Source organism: Neovison vison, chromosome 5 (genome assembly GCF_020171115.1).
Source record: "Neovison vison isolate M4711 chromosome 5, ASM_NN_V1, whole genome shotgun sequence".
Lineage (NCBI taxonomy): Eukaryota > Metazoa > Chordata > Mammalia > Carnivora > Mustelidae > Neogale > Neogale vison.
The window spans coordinates 68,898,919-68,917,410 of record NC_058095.1 but is presented as its reverse complement, the minus strand read 5'-3'; the positions used below and the strand labels follow the sequence as shown (position 1 = coordinate 68,917,410).

General features: G+C 53.2%; 2 protein-coding genes across 4 annotated transcripts in view; one reads left to right on the top strand and one right to left on the bottom strand.

Moving 5' to 3' along the window:
* Positions 1-306: 306 nt before the first annotated feature.
* Positions 307-12,546, top strand: TMEM11 (transmembrane protein 11). Of its 2 annotated transcripts, none has more exons than XM_044249252.1 (2): positions 307-393; positions 11,619-12,546. In XM_044249252.1, the coding sequence occupies exons 1-2, from the start codon at positions 332-334 to the stop codon at positions 12,133-12,135; spliced, it is 579 nt and encodes a 192-aa protein (XP_044105187.1). In that variant the 5' UTR covers positions 307-331; the 3' UTR covers positions 12,136-12,546. The 2 variants fall into 2 exon arrangements, with proteins under 2 accessions (XP_044105187.1, XP_044105188.1); XM_044249253.1 differs by lacking the exon at positions 307-393 and adding an exon at positions 3,695-3,821.
* Positions 12,547-15,936: 3,390 nt separating this feature from the next.
* DHRS7B (dehydrogenase/reductase 7B) overlaps positions 15,937-18,492 on the bottom strand; it is a 58,824-nt gene continuing 56,268 nt past the window's right edge. For both annotated transcript variants that reach the window (XM_044249250.1, XM_044249251.1), the window contains exon 7: positions 15,937-17,181. In XM_044249250.1, coding sequence (XP_044105185.1) covers positions 16,976-17,181 — 206 coding nt within the window. In that variant the 3' untranslated portion in view covers positions 15,937-16,975. The remainder of the gene's footprint in view (positions 17,182-18,492) is intronic.

The following is an 18,492-nucleotide window of genomic DNA, read 5'->3' as shown; positions in this document are numbered from 1 at the left end:
TGAAGCCCAAGGCCATACAAGAGGGCGGGCGCCTGTGACTCCTAAGCTGTGAGCTCTGGGTATTTAAATTCTAAAAAGGTGCCCTGAATAGGACTCTTCCCAGAGTGCTTCCTTCCACTCCGCCTGGTTTAAGGACTACACTTCCCAGGCAACCTCAAAGAGGCGGGGCTTCCGGCGCGCGCGTTGTATTGTGGACATTGTAGTCCCGAAGAGCTCAATTTCCGCCTTCTGTGCAGTCCGGGGCTGTGGCCCGGACTACATTTCCCTTCAGTCCGCCCACTATCCCGAGGCCGCCTTGGCGCGAGACATTTGCGAGCGGAGTGTCTCCAAGATGGCCGCTTGGGGAAGGAGGCGTCTTGGCCCGGGCAGCAGTGGCGGCAGCGCCCGAGAGAGGTGAGATCCGGGGGCCTGTTGCTTTTCCAGGGCGAGTGGGTCGGGAGCCTGGAAGCCAGTGAGGCCTCCTGGGGCTGCACCGCTGTCCCTGCCTTCGTCCTCGGGCTCCCCTTTCTCGCCCACCCGCCCTCCTCGTACTCCTGCGAGGCACGCGGGGTTCCTGCTCTGGCCGATCCAGGATCTGGGTGGGATCCGGCACCCGCTCTAGCCCGGCTGAAGCGGCCTCCGCGGAGGGCTCCGGGGAGGTGACGATGCGGGGCCGGGAGAGGTGGGCCGCGGCCATACAGGGCCGGGGTCGGGGCCAGGCCACGCGGGAAGTACCGGGAGCCCCGCGCAGGCCCAAGGGACCCGCCTAGCATCCCGCGGTCGGGCAGCGTCCGAAGCTCCGGTTCTGCCTGGCCACTAGCGTGGCCATTTCGGCCGCGACTCCTGACGTGATGAGGGATGGCTCCGGGGAAGGAAAAGGAAAGGAAGCCTGCACGGAGTGGGCCAGCTGCGGGAGGGTAGTGCGGTCTGCACGTTTATCAGGATAGCTTTAACCTTCCCCAGTGAGTCTCCCGGGCCGAGAGCCGGCCGCTTCCTCGAACCCTCGGATTCTTGCGACTTTTCGAGGGTTCTCTGCAAGCGCCCCTGCTGTGGAAGTCCTTTAAAGTGACCTTTCTTAATGAATGATGAGTGGGTAGGGAGCTAGGGGCTTGTTTCTTCGGAGGTGGATCTCGATTTGGAGAATTGATTTCTAGAAGATGAGATTGTTAGAAAGCAGTTTCAGCTAGAAGCCACTAGAAGCTGTTCAGCTGCTAGAAATTTGGGGAAGGATGTGTATTGGTGGAGTCGCCTGAATTCAGCTGCTCTGTCCATTTTGTTATGGCTTGCTTGGTATAGCCGAGGTTAGCAAGAAAGTTTTGTGTTTGTGTGCTTTGTCTCTTTGGAGAGGCTTATTAAACAGAACAGTGTCTTCCTCACCCCATCCCCTCCCACCCGACTATCCTCATTATTCCTTTTCTTTGATTCCATCACGTATGCCTTGCTGTTGCCTGCAGATGGTTTTCTCGGTGGGAAGAGTCTTCCTGTTTGGTAGTTGTGGTAGGCCAGCTATCTTAAGCTCAGAGTTACCCAGCCGTTGTCTGCTCTGCATTTCCTCTTCCGTGGAAAAGCAGTGAATGGCAAGCAGATATTTTTGTTTTTCCAACTCCCATGTGGTATTTCTTAGATCAGACCATAGGAAGAAGTTCAAGAAGTGACCTCGATGGCCTTTAAACCTGGCAAACGTTTTCAGGATCTTAAATGCAACCATTAATCCTGCTTAGAAAAGCCAGAGTAGCTGAGAGACAGGCATTTCTCCTTACTGGATAAAAACAGCTGAAAGGGCCAAATGGGAATGCCCCAGACATCATACAAGGGCTGTGCTAGCACAAGTTAAGCTTTTATTGATCTAAGAAGTCAGATACTGGGGATATTATCTCCTTAGCTGGAGACAGGCATTAATTCCAAACTGAGTTTGCAGACTAGCAGCCCATAGGCTGAATCCAGCCCTTGACTGTCGATCCTCAGGTTTTGTTTTTTTTTTTTAAAAGATTTTATTTATTTATTTGACAGAGAGAGATCACAAGCAGGCAGAGAGGCAGGCAGAGAGAGAGGGGGAAGCAGGCTCCCTGCTGAGCAGAGAGCCTGATGCGGGGCTCAATCCCAGGACCCTGAGATCATGACCTGAGCCGAAGGCAGCGGCTTAACCACTGAGCCACCCAGGTGCCCCTGATCCTCAGGTTTTAAAGAGAATTTAAATCAGTTGCCAGTACTTAAAACTTGGAAGATTTCACGTAAAACTCTACTTGAAAAGCTGAGTGGTGGCGGACTGCTTTTGGTCAGGGCAAGTGCTCTCTAGTTCATTACTCACCTGACAGCTTGACTCACTGCAGTTACCTGCCTAGTCTCCCTAGGTGTGCAGGTTGCAACCTTTGGCCTGGAGCCGAAGGCTCTGCTCGCACATGCAGATGCCCCGGGAATGGGGCAGCAGATTTTATGGTTCGGGTGGCCCCATCTCTCTTCCTTCAGATATCATGGTGTGTGGCTGGGGAACCTTTCTAGTTGCCTTTGTGGGGAGGCCCTAACTCAGCTCTGTTGGAGGAGTCATTCGTCGGAGCCCAGTTTCCCTAAGATCCTACCATGCTGAGCAGGGGATGGAAACATAACCCGCTGCCGGGCCAGCTAGCTAACTTCTGGGCACACCTCCATTCCTGCTCAGTGGGTGGAAAGACTGTTTGGGAGGGGCAGGCTGGATTAATTGATTGCCCAGCACCGTAGATTAAGAGGCCCAAGCATATTATTGGCTCTTAGGACTGAAATAGGGTGTTTATGGCTCTCTTAAATGAGTTTGTTCCATGTCACATCTGTGCTGACCCAAATATCAGCTTCACATTGGAAGACCACTTTCCAGAATTACTTGACACACCCAGTTGGAGTCTGCTTTATGCTGAAAGCAAAGAACACTTTGCCTGGTTTGGGGCAGGAGCTGGAGCAGAGCAACACTTTGGGCAAACTTTCCAGATTTGCCAAGTGGCTGCAAACTCCCAAGCATGACTTGTACGTAAAGGCCCTGCCCAGGACTGTACCGTCCACCTCAATTTCTGACATCAGCTGTGTATTAATGGTGGTCCGCTTCAGAATACACGATGTGTGAATTCTTTACCGGGTTCTTGAGTCAAGAGCTGCGTTCATTAGTAGCCACTAGTCACATGTGGCAGTTAAATTTAAATTTAAATTAAAAATAGGGGCGCCTGGCTGGCTCAGTCAGTAGAGCGTGTGACTCTTGATCTTGGGGTTGGGAGTTTGAGCCCCACCTTGGGTGTAGAGATTACTTAAAAAAAAAAAAATCTTAAAAAATTAATTAAATAAAAATAAGATGAAAAAATTCAGCTTCTTAGTCATACGAGTCAGTCCCATTTCAAGTGCTCAGTAGCCACATGGGGCTTGGGGGGCTACCACATTGGGTAGGGCAGATTTAGAACACCTCCGTCACTGCAGAAAGTTCTAGTGATGCAACAGTGCTGGTCTAGACTAAAGGTGGAAAGGGGTGGAAATAGCAAAATGCTAGCTGCTCGCATGTTGATTTTTCTCTCCACTCCGTTAAATCCAGGGACTCAACAGTGTTTGTAATGAAGAACATCAGACTCTGAGCTGTAACCTGAATTCTTGTCCAGAATTCAGCACACTGGCAGCGAGCACACGAAACAGATTGCCACTTGGCCTGTCGGCGTCTTTGAGACACACTTGCCCATCTAGGAAGGCACAGTGCAGGTATCTGTGTGTTCTGCCACTTGGGTGCCGCCCCGGACCAGCTCCTAGACGGGCCTGCCTGTCCTACTTGGGCCGCTTGTCTTCACTCCCTCAGGGCCTCTGAGTGTCCCTGAGCTCTCCGTGATGGTTGGAATGTGAGTATAGCCACGTACTCTCAGCTCCCGCTCTTCCCATCATGTGAACATGTGCTTGATCTGATCCTCCTCGTGATGCAAGGCAGCAGTGCTGCTCAAAGACCTGGGGTGTCCAGGGGGCCGGGCATACTGGAATAGATGCTCAGGTGTTCGGGGGAACCCCTGGCTTGTGCGGCCGCCTGCCCGTGTTTTTAGGCAGCCAGGTCTGTGGGATTGTGTCTTCCTATTTCTGTACCAAATACCTTCTTTCCCAGGACTTGGTCATGCTGTTCTGACAGCGTGGCTTTAATATGTGAGTCGGAGAGTTGTAGTCCTGGATGGCTGGTGGAGGGTTTAGTCCCGGTCCAGTTGAACAGATGCGCCACAAGCCATGAAGGCAGGTGGCTCACTTTCTGGGAGTGACATTCTCCTCATTCTGATCTGAGCTTTTCCTTCTAGAGCTGAGGACCCTTAGTGGCCTGGGGTACTTTTTTTTGTCTTGGAAAACTGCCTCTGTGGCTCTGGTGTGTGGTGAAAATGTTTGTTCCTCCTGGCCGTGGCCGAGGCGCACAGGTAGCCATCCACGCACGAGTCTGGGTGTGGGGGTCCTCCCCAACTGCCTACCGGAAGGTGGAGTGGGCGCACTCGGCCACAGGTTCTGATCCTGGAAATTGGATACTGCAAGTTAAAGTCATCTGCTGGGATTCATCCTCCTCAGGCACGATGTTCTGTCTTCCTGGATTGACGGGAGCGGTCTTGTTCCAGCAGCGATACCTTGCGCCTCGGGGATTCCGTGCTTTAGGCCCCATTCCAGCTCGGGCCCAGCTTTGCGAAGGGCAGGATGCTCTTGTATGGGTGGGGAGGCCGAGGCCAGGCTGGAGCTGGGCTTCTCTGTACAGGGCCTCAGTGAGTGGAGGCAGTGGGAGGAGGTGGGAGGTCCTCCACAGAGCGAATCCTCGGGCACCTCCCAGCTGCCTCTGTGTTCTGTCCCTGCTGCCAGCAACGGCGTTATGGGCCACAGAGTTCTGGGGAGAGCCAGTCAGCTTAGTAGAGTCACAGGAGTGCTTCAGCTCAGGGCTGATCCGTAGACTTTTCTGCCATAACAGAAACGTCCTGTCTCTGTGCTGTCCGTTAGGGTAGCCATTAGCTGCAGGTGGCCACAGACGGTTCGAGGTATGGCCGCTGCGTCTAAGGAAGTGGATTTTGTACTTGACAGTTTTAGTTAATTTAAATTTACAAACAGCTGCATGGGCCTTACACTGGGGTGTGTTTTGCAGCTGTCACCTGGATTGGCAGAGCCCACCCCGTTCCACCCTCGCTGTGGCACTCAGTTGGGAAGAGCTAGAGCCTTTGCCCTGTTTGACCCCAGGCAACGTGGCTTAGAGCAGCAAGGGCTTTTGCCCTTGGCGACAAAGCCAGCGAGTTACTGAGTGGGAACTAGAATCCAGGTCTCCGGACACTGCCCACCCCTCGGTGTGCGGGGCTCTCTCCGAAACACATGAACATGTCGGGTGCCTGTGCAAGTTCCTCGGCCTGTTTGGAATCATCCTCAACATTCGGGGCTGCATGCCTGTGCCTTGCTGTCCGGATTGGCCTTTAAAGCCACGACACAGAATCCTGCTGCTTTCTTTGGCTCCCCAGGAGGCACTTTTTGGTTAGTCAGAAGTGCGTTCTAGATCTGGAGGTCGAGGTATAGTCCAGCACCTCCCAGAGCACAGGTAATGAAGTGGCCACATGCTTACTGGGTGGAAAGCAACCTGACATATGGACCTAGTTTAATTTTTCACCCAAGCGTTGTCTTAATTACTGTAATTGTTCTTCTCCTGTCACTCATTTCAAATGCGCTTCCACTACTATGTGTTGGTGACCTGTCAAATTCAGGCCGGGTGAAAACACAGTCTGCCTCCCAGAGCTCCGAGTTGACATCCTTTGTCTTTCAGACCGGAGCTCACAGCCCAGGCCCGCTTGGGAGCCCAGGGCCCGCCCCAGGAAGTAAGCCCAAAGCAAGCGCTTCTGCTGCAGTTAGATTAGCCTCTTCCTGTTCTGCCAGGACCAAAAAGTGATGGTGGCCTGCACTGCGACTTGGCCGGTGCTTGCTTGAGGCGACGGAAATGAAATTTTCCTCCTGCTCACTGGCAGGACTGTAGAGGGCTGAGACCAGCAGGATACCCCAGCCATGAAATGATGCCTGTGCCCAGACCCATGGTGGTGGGCTCATTCTCCGGCAGCACACGCTCCTTCGTCCACACAGAGTCACTGCTGGGGTCGGGACTGGGCTCCCTCTTGCTCGTCTCGGCTATGCAGTCTTGTCACCCCGAGGGATACAGGACTATCAAACAAGAGTTTTCTTTTTGACAGAAAGCTGGCGATTCATTTCCGCATTATAAAAGAAGCACATGTGTGTTTGTTTTCTATTTTTGAAAAGTACAGAAACCTATGCAGGAAAATAAAATGTCAGTCATCTGGTAAGCCACCATCCAAACCCTTGTTGACTTTTCTTCGTGTCCAGCATCTTTCAACTTCCATACTTCCCTCCAGATCTTTTGTCTTGGATTTTTAAAAACTGAACGTTAAACACGTCAAAAGTATGTTTCTAACATGTGAAAGTCATAAACTTGCTACCGTATGTCTGACCCTTGAAAATATTGTTCTAAACAAAAGCAGGCAGGCCCAGGCGGCCACAGGCACGATGGCGTTTATACAGAACGTCCAGAACAAGTGAGTCCATCCAGTCAGTGCGTGGATTGGTGCTTGCCAGGGGCTGGGGAGGGTTGGAGGACGCAGGGAAGGCAGTAAGTCACGGATTGTATATTCCCAAATGGGTGACTTCTGTCTCAATAAAGCTGTTATTTAAAAAGTACAAATCAAAACCACAGATCAGGATGCCTGCTGTTAAAAACAAAACAGACAGGTGTAAGCGTTGGTGAGGATGTGGAGCAGTTGGACCCCTCATGCCCTTTTGGGTACAGCGCAAAGGGATGCAGCCGTGGTGGGGGACAGTGCAACGGTTCCTCAAGAAGTGAAAAGTAGAATTCCCACACGATCCAACAATTCAGCCTCCAGGCATAGATCCAAAAGAATGAAAAACGGAGACTTGAGCACATAGTTTTATACCGTGTTCACAGAAGCATTATTCCCAATAGCGGGGAGGTGGAGGAGGTAGTCCAGGCGTGATCGGGGGATGAACAGGTGTATAGACACACGATGGAATATTCTTTTATTCATCCTTAAAGGGAAAGGAACTCCTGACTTATGGCGTATAACATGGGTAACCCTTGAAAATGTGGTATCAAGTTGAGTAAGCCGGTTGTAGAAGGACAGATACTGTATGATTTGACTTACGTGTGGTACCCAACGTTGTCCGGCTCTGAGGGACACAAAGTCGAAGGGTGGGGGTAGGGGTGGGAGCTGTTGTTTCGCGGGGGCAGAGTTGTACAGGCGGAAACCATCCTGGAGCTTGTTTGCGCCACAGCGGGAAGGTATTGAAGGCTACTGAACTGTGCACTTACAAATGGTCAGGACGGTACGTTTTATGTGTGTGTCACCATGATTTGGAGACAGTAAACCCATGTGCTCACTGCTCAGCATAAGGAGAAAACTAGCATCACCCTGGCCCATGTGTCCCTTGCTGCAGGCAGAGCCCCCCCTCGCTCATGACGTCGTTTCCTTGCTTTTCTTCGCAGTTAGCACACATGAGGACCCTCCTCAGTGGCAGCTTCTCCGGCAGCTCTGTGTGCATTCCGAACGTCCGCACGTGTCCCTGCTTTCTCCCCAGTGAGGGATTCGGCTGTACGTTCCCCGCCCGGGGGAGGAGCAGCCGGATTAGCGGTCTCTTCGTAGCAGTGCTGCTCTCCCCACACGGTGCTGCTTGGAATATTTTTGCACAGCTCTGATTTTGGGGGAGGTATCTCCAGACTTTGGGGATCTGGCTATGTGACTACTCTGGTAATTACGGAGTCCCCTGAGACTGGCTTCCCGACGGTTGAGGGGACCTCGGGGCCGCATGCTGGGCAGGCTGCCAGGTGCAAAGAGGGTGCCCACATCAGGGGAGGCGAGTTCGGTGGCCTGGTTCTTCATTATGGCCCCCTTTTCACTGGAAAGCCAGTGTTCTCTGGGAACTCCGCTGAAGACCCTGTCTTCACCACTGCCAGGGCAGATTCAGAAGAGGAGAGGGAAGGGTCTCAGGCCCACTCTGGGTAAAGGGAGAGTGAGGGAGGCCGATAGGAGAGCCCCAGGCACAAGGGCCCATGACCCTGGAGCAGCACCCACAGCAGCCCCTCCAGCTTGGACAGGTTCATGCTCTACTCCACTGGCCAGTTTAGAGCTCACCGAGCAAATTGATGTCAGCACTGGCACAGGGGGTTTAGGAGCACGACCTTGTACCTGAAGTACAATTGTATTTGGTAAAAGGGCTCTTCTTTTCTCTCTGGAGCCACTCCATTCCTCTCCCCAATGATGGTCGTACATCCCAGGTCTTTGTGTATCCAGAAAGGTTCTGCATGTTTAAAAGTAAATATACACCTTTTTTTTTTTTTTTTTTTAAGGTTTTATTTATTTTAGAGAGAGAACACAGGTTGGGTGAGAGGCAAAGGGAGAAGTAGGCTCCCCACTGAGCAGGGGTCCAATGCAGGACTGGATCCCAGCATCCTGGGATCATGACCTGAGCCAAAGGTAGATGCTTAACCAGCTGAACCACATAAAACACCCTAAAAACAAACGTATACCTTTTTTAAAGTACACTAAAGATCACATACTAGATCACTGTTCTGTGCTTGGCTTGTTCAGGATGGCTACAGTCTGCTGGGCAGAGAGGGCACTATATGCTAAGGTAGATTTGCGGTTTGGGCAGGAACATTCTGTAGTCCCAACCTTGACACCCAGGTTTTGCCTTAAACGTTCTGGAGGGACTTTGTGGCCAGAAAGGCATCCCCGGCCTTGCTTTGATTGTGGGACGCACAGTGAGTTAAACTGCCTCCTCTAAACAGCTTGAGAACACAAGGGAAGTCGGGGCTGCCTGGGAGCCAGTCCTCTCCTGGGTCCTGTGCACACGGGGCCAGTCACCCTGTGACCAGTGACTTCCATTTCCGCTGGGGCATCTCCAGCCAGCGTGAGACACTCTGCCTCTTAGGTGTGCTTGTTTGCTCCAGGTGACTTCTAAAGTGCGGAGTCCTGCCTGGGATTAAGAACTGAAACGAACTCCGTCTCCCCTCCCTGAATTCAAACCAAATGGAGGCCTTGAACGGGGAAACCCTCCTTTTCCCGTCTCACCTACTTCCGGTGGATTCTTCCGGAAACAGCTCATTAACTCCTCCCGGAGAGGCAGCCCCAAGTACTGGCTCACCGCAGTGAGCTGCTCCGGCGATGGCTCTGTTTAGGAGGCTGCTCGTCTGACCCCCCCAGTGCACAACTTCTCCCCAGTGCACACCGTTTAATTAGGGCCTGTGATTTAATTAGGAGGCTCCCCTGAGCCCAACTTAATTACAGTTACTTTTTCAGAATAAAGAGTTCCCTCTGCCCAAGTCCCAGCCAGTGCCTTTTGCTAGAGTGGTTCCCACCTAGGAATGGAGGCCCCTCCTGGAGGATGCCCCTTCCCCTGCACTCGGGGGGCGGTCAGGCCATTACCAGTGACTTTTCATTTCTGATGTGACCACAGGAGAGTACTGAGCACTTGTTTTTCTAACAGGGTGAAACTCTTTGCCTCTTAGGTTTGCTTATTTGTTGGCTAAAAATAGTTTTTATTATGCTGAATCCTGCCTGGGAGTAACTGGAGGGAGTGCTCAGTGGTCCCACTCTCTCATCGCCTGTCCTTTTTTCTCGAAGCGTACCCCCGACAATCCAGTTTTCACCACACTTAGCAGGTCATCTTTGAAGGAGGGCTGGGACCTAGAGGTTCTGGGGGTGACCTTGACTTAAAAGCCTTCACTTCTTAATGTGCCTGGTCCGTGACAAGGACGCTCTGAGCCTGGCTCCCCTGTTGCTTTCCTCAGAGTGGCCGCTGCGTGTGTGCTCCGGGATGTGGGGGGGCCGGTGGACCTTGTGTCCTTGAGCACGTAGGGCTGTGCGACTCATTGGACAAGCAGAGCTCAGGAGGATGGGCTGAGTACACTGGTCCAGAGCCCCAGTTCGAATGGGCATGGGCTCGGGTGGGGGCACCAGGAGCCAGATGGGGGTCCCTGGATCTTCTCTTGTTCGTGATGGTCTGACCAGCCCAGGGACAAGGGGCTGCTTTTCACTGAGGCACGTGAAAGGTGTTCTGTGCTGCCTAGTAACAGGGTTAAGTGACTTGATCCAGCTTCCAGAGCTGCATCTACCAGTGTCCCCCCGGAGGCTGGTATAAAGAAGGCTTTTTACTGGATGAACTGAGAACACAAAACTAAGAGAAATGGTATACATTGGAAGGCGGTATGGAAATTCAGAAAGATCTGGACAGGCTGAAACAAGCCAAATGGAAATGACAAGGCGTGTACAGGTCTATATTTAGGTTAGCCCATCAGGGGTGTGGAAAGATTCTGCTTTGGATGCAAAGTTTGCACTGGAGGGACGTCAAACAGAATCCCGAAACCGCCTCACATGCCCCCCGTGGCCCATGGGCCAGCTCTTTGGCCTTGATTTACAGCTGAGTCGTCCATCCCTGAGCCTCCAGATTTGTCTTCTGCCAGTGAGGGTCAGGTCACCCCTCCCTAGTCCCAGGGGGAGATGTTGGATCAGCTCAGCCACTTGAAGTGGGTCTTTGTGAACAGTCTTTCTTTCTTTCTTTTTCTTTTTTTAAGATTTTATTTATTTATTTGACAGAGAGATCACCAATAGGCAGAGGAGGGGGGGAAGCAGGCTCCCTACTGAGCAGAGAGCCCGATGTGGGGCTTGATCCCAGGACCCTGAGGCCATGACCTGAGCTGAAGGCAGAGGCTTAACCCACTGAGCCACCCAGGTGACCCGTGAACAGTATTTCTTATGTGAGTGGGAAGAGCGTTTCCTGGCGATAAATACAGAGTCCTGAACGCACAGAACGCACAGGCCTAGAGGTCAGAATGGCCAGGAACCTCTGGGGGTCCTTCGTGTGTCCCCCTTACACTGAATTTCATTGTCACTTTTCTTGAGGCCTAGTCTTTTCCTAATGAGATCAGAGGGCTGCTTTTTCTAAGCTGTGTTCCAGTGTTCTCGGGGCTGCTGGCTGGGGGTGCTTTGTGCAGCTTGTCCTCCCGTGACGGCCAGAGGAGTTTTGTTCTCAGTCATCCGAGGCGAAGACGACCCTATCGGTCTTTTGTTCTGTGGGGCAGGGATGACTGCTTTTGACCCTTGTAGAGGGCAGGGTGTTTGGCACTATTGGCCTCAGGTCTGTTGGTTTCCGTCGAAGAAGCCTCCTCCCTCCATTGCTCTGGTTAACTAAGAGCACATTTCATCCTGCCGACCTTGGGCCTCTGTGTGGATGTGATTCCGGGCCGAAACACACTTTCTTCCTTGTGGCTCCTTTGCAGACTTAGCTCTGCCCACTCAGTCCACTGTGTTGGTCTGCCTGCCAGGCCTGATGCACATCGCTGGCGGTCATCCCCTTAGAGATCTGGATACTCCTCCTCCTGTGTCTCTGCATTTTGCCATTTTCTCTCAGGAGAAAAAAAATTCTTCAGTGACTACCTTGTATATTGGGTTCCAGGGACAATAAGACCATAAGCGAGACGTGGTAGCCTCGAGAGCTCGGGCTGTCTGCTGAGCCAGGCACCCAGGCTGCGGCCACGGACTTGTCCCCAGTGTCTTGGCACGGAAGTAGGGCACATGCTTTTCAGCGGTCTCACTGTCTCCTCTTTCCCCCCCTTCCCCAAGGGTGAGCTTGTCGGCCACGGACTGTTACATCGTGCACGAGATCTACAACGGGGAGAACGCCCAAGACCAGTTCGAGTACGAGCTGGAGCAGGCACTGGAAGCGCAGTACAAGTACATCGTGATCGAGCCCACGCGCATTGGTGACGAGACGGCCCGCTGGATCACTGTGGGCAACTGCCTGCACAAGACCACTGTGCTGGCGGGCACCGCCTGCCTCTTCACCCCGTTGGCCCTGCCCTTGGATTACTCCCACTACATCTCGCTGCCCGCCGGCGTGCTCAGCCTGGCCTGCTGCACCCTCTACGGCATCTCCTGGCAGTTTGACCCCTGCTGCAAGTACCAGGTGGAGTACGACGCCTACAAACTGTCCCGTCTGCCCTTGCACACACTCACTTCCTCCACCCCGGTGGTGCTGGTCCGGAAGGACGACTTGCACAGAAAGAGACTGCACAACACGATAGCACTGGCCGCCCTGGTGTACTGTGTAAAGAAGATTTACGAACTCTATGCCGTATGATTGCAGTAGGACGGGGAGAGAAGCAAACGACCCAGCCCACGAGAGACGACCCGAGGAGTCAAATGGCCACAGCAACAGTTTTTGCTCTGTGAGGCGGCGGAGCCTGGGAAGGGGTTTGGTTTAATAGTTGTTATTTAAAAAAAAAAAAAAATAACACAGATCACAGGTGTACCAAGGGTTTTCAGCTCGTTACACTAAGATGTGGATTCCCGTAACCCGCAGGGGGTCTGACCTGTGGGGGTCTGAGCTGTGGGAGTCTGAGCGGGCGGCGGAATGTTGATGGCAGCAACGCTACGGAGGGGTTATGAATGCGCTTGCGGGGTTGGGGGGGAGGTCTTTAAGTCTGTTGTTTAATTGTACCATCCAGAGCCAACCACAAGCTATTGACCATTAAAATTATGAGAATTTCAACTTAAGGTGTCTTCTCTTTCCATGACTGCCCGCAGCAGGAGTAGGACTTTGAGCGAGGTCGGTACAGACACCCCCCACCCCGAGCGGTCTCACGTCTCACGTCTCACCTCACGCTGGCCTCGTTTTCGAGGCCAGCGCTGCTAAATGCCGTTTGGGGCCGTGGTAGGATCCCGTGATGAGGCCTAGAGGTCACTGGGTTTCTGTGTGGGGCCACATGGAAGACTTGGGCCTGGAACCTCCTGTGCAGATTTGGATTTAGAAGGCCCCACAGGGGAACAGCTGCATTTTTTTCAAAGCATTGAACCTGTTCCTGATGTGGATCCTGAGTTCAAGCCCAGTGTCCCTCCTGCCACTCCCCTTCCACACGAGCCTGTCCCACGCCCCTTCCTCCCAGCAGAAGGCCTATCGCACACCATCGTCCACATCCCTCTGAGGTGTTGGATAAATGAAAGATCTTCTCTTCCACACAGCTGTCAGGTCCCCTGCCTTGTCTGCAACCTTCCTGAGACCTGCCCTCAGTCCTCCCTGAAGAGCTATGTGGCACTTCCTCCTGAAGGGTCCGTCTTTAAGAAGCAAACTGGTTTTAAAGGCCACATCAGGAAGATCTGATACCAGAGAATAATGAAAGGGTATGTGGGAAAGTGTTGAGGCGCTCAAGTGGAGACTGGTCCGTTTATTATAAGGGGAGACCCAGAGTTTTTAAAAGACTTCAAAATGGACTCTGGTCCACAAAGAGTTGGAATAACTTTAATTCCAGGGGCCTAGAAATACTCATGACTCAGTTAAAGGCAGGGTGGCAAGATGGTGGGGGCACACTACAGTTGACGCGGCAGCCTGGCCATCTGCAACCGTGGTCGATTGGTAGTAATCCCAGACACAGAGCAGGTCTCGACGTGCAGGGCCCACAAGCCCGTGGGTGTCTTGACTGCCAGCTCCCAGGCTGGCTGCCATGAATGGTAGGTGTCTCCGTAATAAATGGTGCAGATTTGGAAAGGGAGCCCCATGCTCTCTGCCTGCAAATCAGGTTTCACAGGGGAGGTGGCTGGAAGCTGACAAGAAGTAGCCGTCTTCGTCGGGTCAGCTGAGCTGAAGTCCTCACCAGAAATAGAAGCCAAGTGCAAACAGGCTGGCTCCAGCTGTGCTAAACAAAGTGATTCTTGTCCGGTGGACTAGCCCAGATTCTGTGGTGCCGCCTGTTACATGGCCCTGGCCAAGGTGAGGACTCAGGCCTGCCGTGGAGTGCAGTTCAGGACTTGGGTGTTGTAGGCCTCTCTGCGTGACCCGCGCCCAAATTGGTCAGGAAGGGGAACGGGAGGACGGCACCTCCTGCGCCTGGAAGGCCTTCCCCTCTTGGCCCTGGCTGCTCTGTTTCTGCCGCATTCCTACTTAGACGTCACAGACAAGTGGGTTATGCTCCTCGGTGATGGGCCACAGTGTTCCCGAAGCAAGAGCCTCGAAGAACTGTCAAGTGGGAAACAAAGGCCAAGTCAGCTGGGCCCTTGCCTGCGAGGTCCACACATGAGTCCTGTGTGCGCCCACGTCCGTCAGTGCATCATGCCAGCCCAATTACAGCAGTCTTGTTTGATTGCCCACTCTCGCCCCAATTTCAGAGAAGAGCAAAGAGCCTTTGGAAGGGTTAGCTCATCGAGAAATGGAGAGGAGCAGACCCCTGCAAACATGGACTGTCTCTCCCCTTGGCCTATGAGCTCCCTCCAAAGTGTTCACATCTGGTTCTGCAGCTTTCGTCCCCTGTGAAGAAGGGAAGGGAAACTGTGTCCTTGGAGCCTGCTGGGTGCCGGGCAGTGTGCCCAGGCAGCTGTGCGCTCACTGGTCCATCTAATCACTTGTGAGCCACTCCGCAGTGGCCAGATGTGCAGCGCTGCTGTCTGGAAACTCACTCGGCTGTGCTTTCCCAACTCGGGTGTGGGCTCACAGCACAAGTGCGCCTGCTTCTGTGCTGGGACCGGGGAAAGCTCCAAGGAGGCCTACAGAGCAAAGCACAAGGTGCCTTTGAACTATATCTGCAGGCAGAACCCATCCAGAGTGCAGCTTTCTGACCTACCCCCACTCCATGGAGGAGAGAAATGGGGAAATAAACCCTTGAGGACAGGACAGAGAATCTGGAACAGCAGAACCACCACTGCCCCTGGTGGCAGATGTATCCAAACACTGCTTTGAAAGCAAGAGTGGGTCCTGGCCAGGGCACAGTGTTGGAGAGGGGGAAGCTCGCCCTTAGGGAAGGGCTGCGGCTGCCCTCACAGTCCAGGAAGCTCCCACTCCAGCAGGCCCAGTAAGCCCCACCTTTGCCTGCCCGGCGTGACAGGAGGCCCAAGATGGCCACGTGGACTTTAAGGAGCACTGAGGTCACCGGCCCTAATTAGCCGTCTCCCTGGTTTCTGAGGCTAAAAAGCATCTGTGCGGTGCAAGCGCATCTTTCATACCTCTCTGATAGTGCCAACCTCCTCAGGACCAGCTGGACCTCACACCCAGCCTCTGCCAGCCAGCTGGAGGTTGCCAGATTTTAATGGTTGGTTGTGCTGCATTTGCTACTTACATGGTAGAAGATAAAGTTTCTAAAGTAAGTTTAAGAAAGTGAGTGTGAGTCTGTAAAAAATGCAAGGTAAATAAACTTCAGTGGTTTGGGATCTGGCTCAGGTGTCGTGTGTAGGTTGAGAGACCCCTTGTGTCTGCTCCAGGCTCTGCGTACTGACCTGCGCCTGGCCTGGGGCTAGGTGGACTCCACCGCTGTCCCAGTGGCCCCCAAGGCAGCCACCCAGCAGCGGACTTGGTGCCATGTTCTGATGACGCACCGTGTGGCTGCTCAGCATGTGTCCTTTAGAGGACAGGTCACATCGGTCTCCAGTTGCTGCCCATTTTGTTTAACAAGAAAGGACAGCACCTGGATCCAGGCCCCAGTGAAAGTGCCCATCAACTGTGTCCAAGGACAGATTTCTCTCGTCCCCATTTAGAGGCCCAGTTGCCTCTTGTCGCTGCCCCTTCCTGAGGACCCGCTATGCACTTGACAGTTTTAGTCAAGTCTCAGAGTAGGCTTCAGAGTAGTCACTATGGCTGTCATGGGCCAGCTCTTCCCTGGCGCTCACTCCCATGATGTGAACAGTGAAGTCCTTCTCCTCTACGTTACGAGGGAGGTAGATGGTTTATGTAGCAAATGAAGAGCCAACCCGTATGTCCTTATCCACATTCCAACCATGGGTCCCTGGAATGTTCAGGCTGTGCTGGGAACTGGGGACGACCACCAGATCTAACGCTCCACTCCTCGTCCTCCTGCTCCCAGGAATCTGAAGAGCCTCAAACACTAATCATAGGCTGGCTTTGGCCGTTTTAATTTCAGGGACAGCTGTTTAAAATACAAGCACAACAGGGTCAGAGTTAGGAGATGGCGCAAGATGCCACTAGGACATGCTAGGACATTTTTATTCCAAGTTGGGGAAACCATACAGGACAGCCACCATTTCCATTTTCAGCCTCAATAATAGGTAAAGTTTCATCCTAAACATCAGCTATGAAGTGGATTTACTCAACCTCAACCACGTATTTTTAATAAATCAGACAGGTGGAAGTAGGCACCCCTCTGGCTATGCTCTCAACAGGCATAGCTAACAAAGCGCTGCTCTCGCCGGGGCTGGCTGCAGCCTTAGAACCCCTCAGCCACCCGGGCTTCGGAGTCTGACTCCCTAGAGCATCTGTGGGACCATGCGGGGTTTCCTCTCCCTTTTGGCTGCTATGTCCTTAGTAAATTCATCTTCTGCTTGGAGTGGGGCCTGGTCTACACGGCTTCCGGGGAGAGTTCACAGGGAAACTGGGGAATGGCTTTTAGGTACTAAAGTCAGCATCACTTGGGCTACATGGAAAGACAGAACAGAAGCCCGTTTGTTGTGCTGGACGATGTCCTGTAGGACCCTGGAAATGGATACAGACAATGGCGTCTTCAAACCACAGCCTGCTCCCTTGAGTACTGTGGGGGACTCTGCCAAAACCATCAGTTTGTGATCCAGATCAGTCAAATGAGAGAAGCGGGTCAGGTGATGTCAAGGTGTCTTCCGTCTTCAAGGCTGAAACACTCTCGAGGAGCTGGCTCAGGCTGGAATTCAAAGGAGGTACAGTGCTTTCGGCCCTTGAGGACTACAGCCCTTAACTGTTCATTTATTTCAGAGTCTTAGCCCAAACCCAGCTCCACACTTGTTCCTTCAGATGCACCCCTCAGCCCTGAGCAGGTGGCTGTCCTTCTGGGTTCTCATTCTATTGGCAGGGGCTAGCCAGGGAGCTTCAGGAGAAGTGTGTGTTCCCTCTTTCCCACCCGTACGACGAGTACCCAGGAAGGTGTCTACAAATGCAGCTGTGCCCAGGCAGGCCGCCGCCCCGGGTAGGTGCTGCTCCCCCCGCCTCCCTCCCCAGCTCAGATGCATGACTAGGAGGTCTTGGACTTGCGCTCCTTTCTGGCCCTGGAAGCCATGAGGCTGAAGAAGAGCCCAGGAGCCAGAGTTCGCAGATAAATGGCCAAGGACGGCAACAGGTCGCCCAGGATCACATCTTTCTTTTTCTTCCCCACGGCAGCCAGAACATCTCGGGCCACCTCTGCAGGGCTTCGGCCCTGGGCCGTGCTCTTGTCCATGACTAAAATAGACAAAACAAAAAAAAAGACATGAACTACAAAGCAGAAGTTCCTCTCCCAAGGACTTGAGTGGACAATGACCAGTGTCAGCTAGGTTTGCTGAATTTCCCACCATGAAGCTCCCTGCGCCGTCTGCCGGGAGGCAGGTGGGGCGCCTCCATCCACGACTGTCCTGTACTCACAGAAGTGACGAAGCCATCTGCAGTTCCATGTGTGTGAGCGGGGAGAGGCCGAGTGTGGGTGAGACGTGGAATGAGGTAAACGGGCCTCCTCAGTGCTTAGGAACTGGTGGTACGTGACAGAGACCAAAGGCCAGCCGGGAGCCTTCACACACACTGATTCCACCTTGGGAATTGTCTATTGGAACCGACAACGAGGGCTGGTGTGGCCCTGAGTAGGTCTTGAGTGGCTTGGCTTGAGGTCTGCCAGGTGGGGGATGGGAGAAGACTATACTACCCCTCCCCCCACAGTGAGAATGAAGTGACTCAGGAACAGATGTCACAGTTCCCCACGTCTTATGTTACCTGGACAAGGACCAGGAAGAAAGCCTTGGTTTGTTTGAGGTGGTAACAGAGAGGTGCAGGGTTTGTGAGGTGTGAGGCTGGTTAACACCAACTAATGTTCCTCCTTTACTTATAATCTGACAATCCTTATAATCTGAACCAGCTGGCAGGTGGAGAGGAAAGGCCACCAGCACAGGCCATTTGCAACCATCAGTGAGCCGTCTAAACTGCATGAGCTTCCTCCCCAGTATCTGCTCTCCCTGTGTTTCCGTTAACACAGACCAGGTTTCTGATGGTTATTTACTTTTAAATGCCACAGAGGGAATTGTTTAAAAAAAAATTCTCCCAAGTATAAGTAAGTATGAACCTCTCTGGCTTGGTGCTTCTGTTTGGCTCCTGCTGACTTGCTGAGAGAGCCACTATCCAGTCTGGTTCCAGTCTGGCCGGGGGTGGTACACAACCTGCAGGCCCCTGCTGAACACCAGAGCACAGGCCCAAGAGGGCACCTCCACAGAGGCAGGACACGGCAGGTCACTTCTCAAGAGGTGGGGCCATGCAAGCAAGAGGGAGCAGAGCTGACCCCCGCATCAACAGCACGGGTGGGTCAGTGGGCTGGGGAGGCCGCCGGAGCCCGCGTGCTGGGGACAGGCTGTCCAGCCCACTGGTGCTGACTGCGTGTCAGCTCACCGTGTCTCCGGCTGAAGCAAGACGGGGACTGAAACCGGCGCACCCAGCCTCACCCCAGAAAGCTGCACTCTTTCCTTTGAGCACCCTGAAATCAGTCATTTCTCAAGCACACTGGGTGGGGAA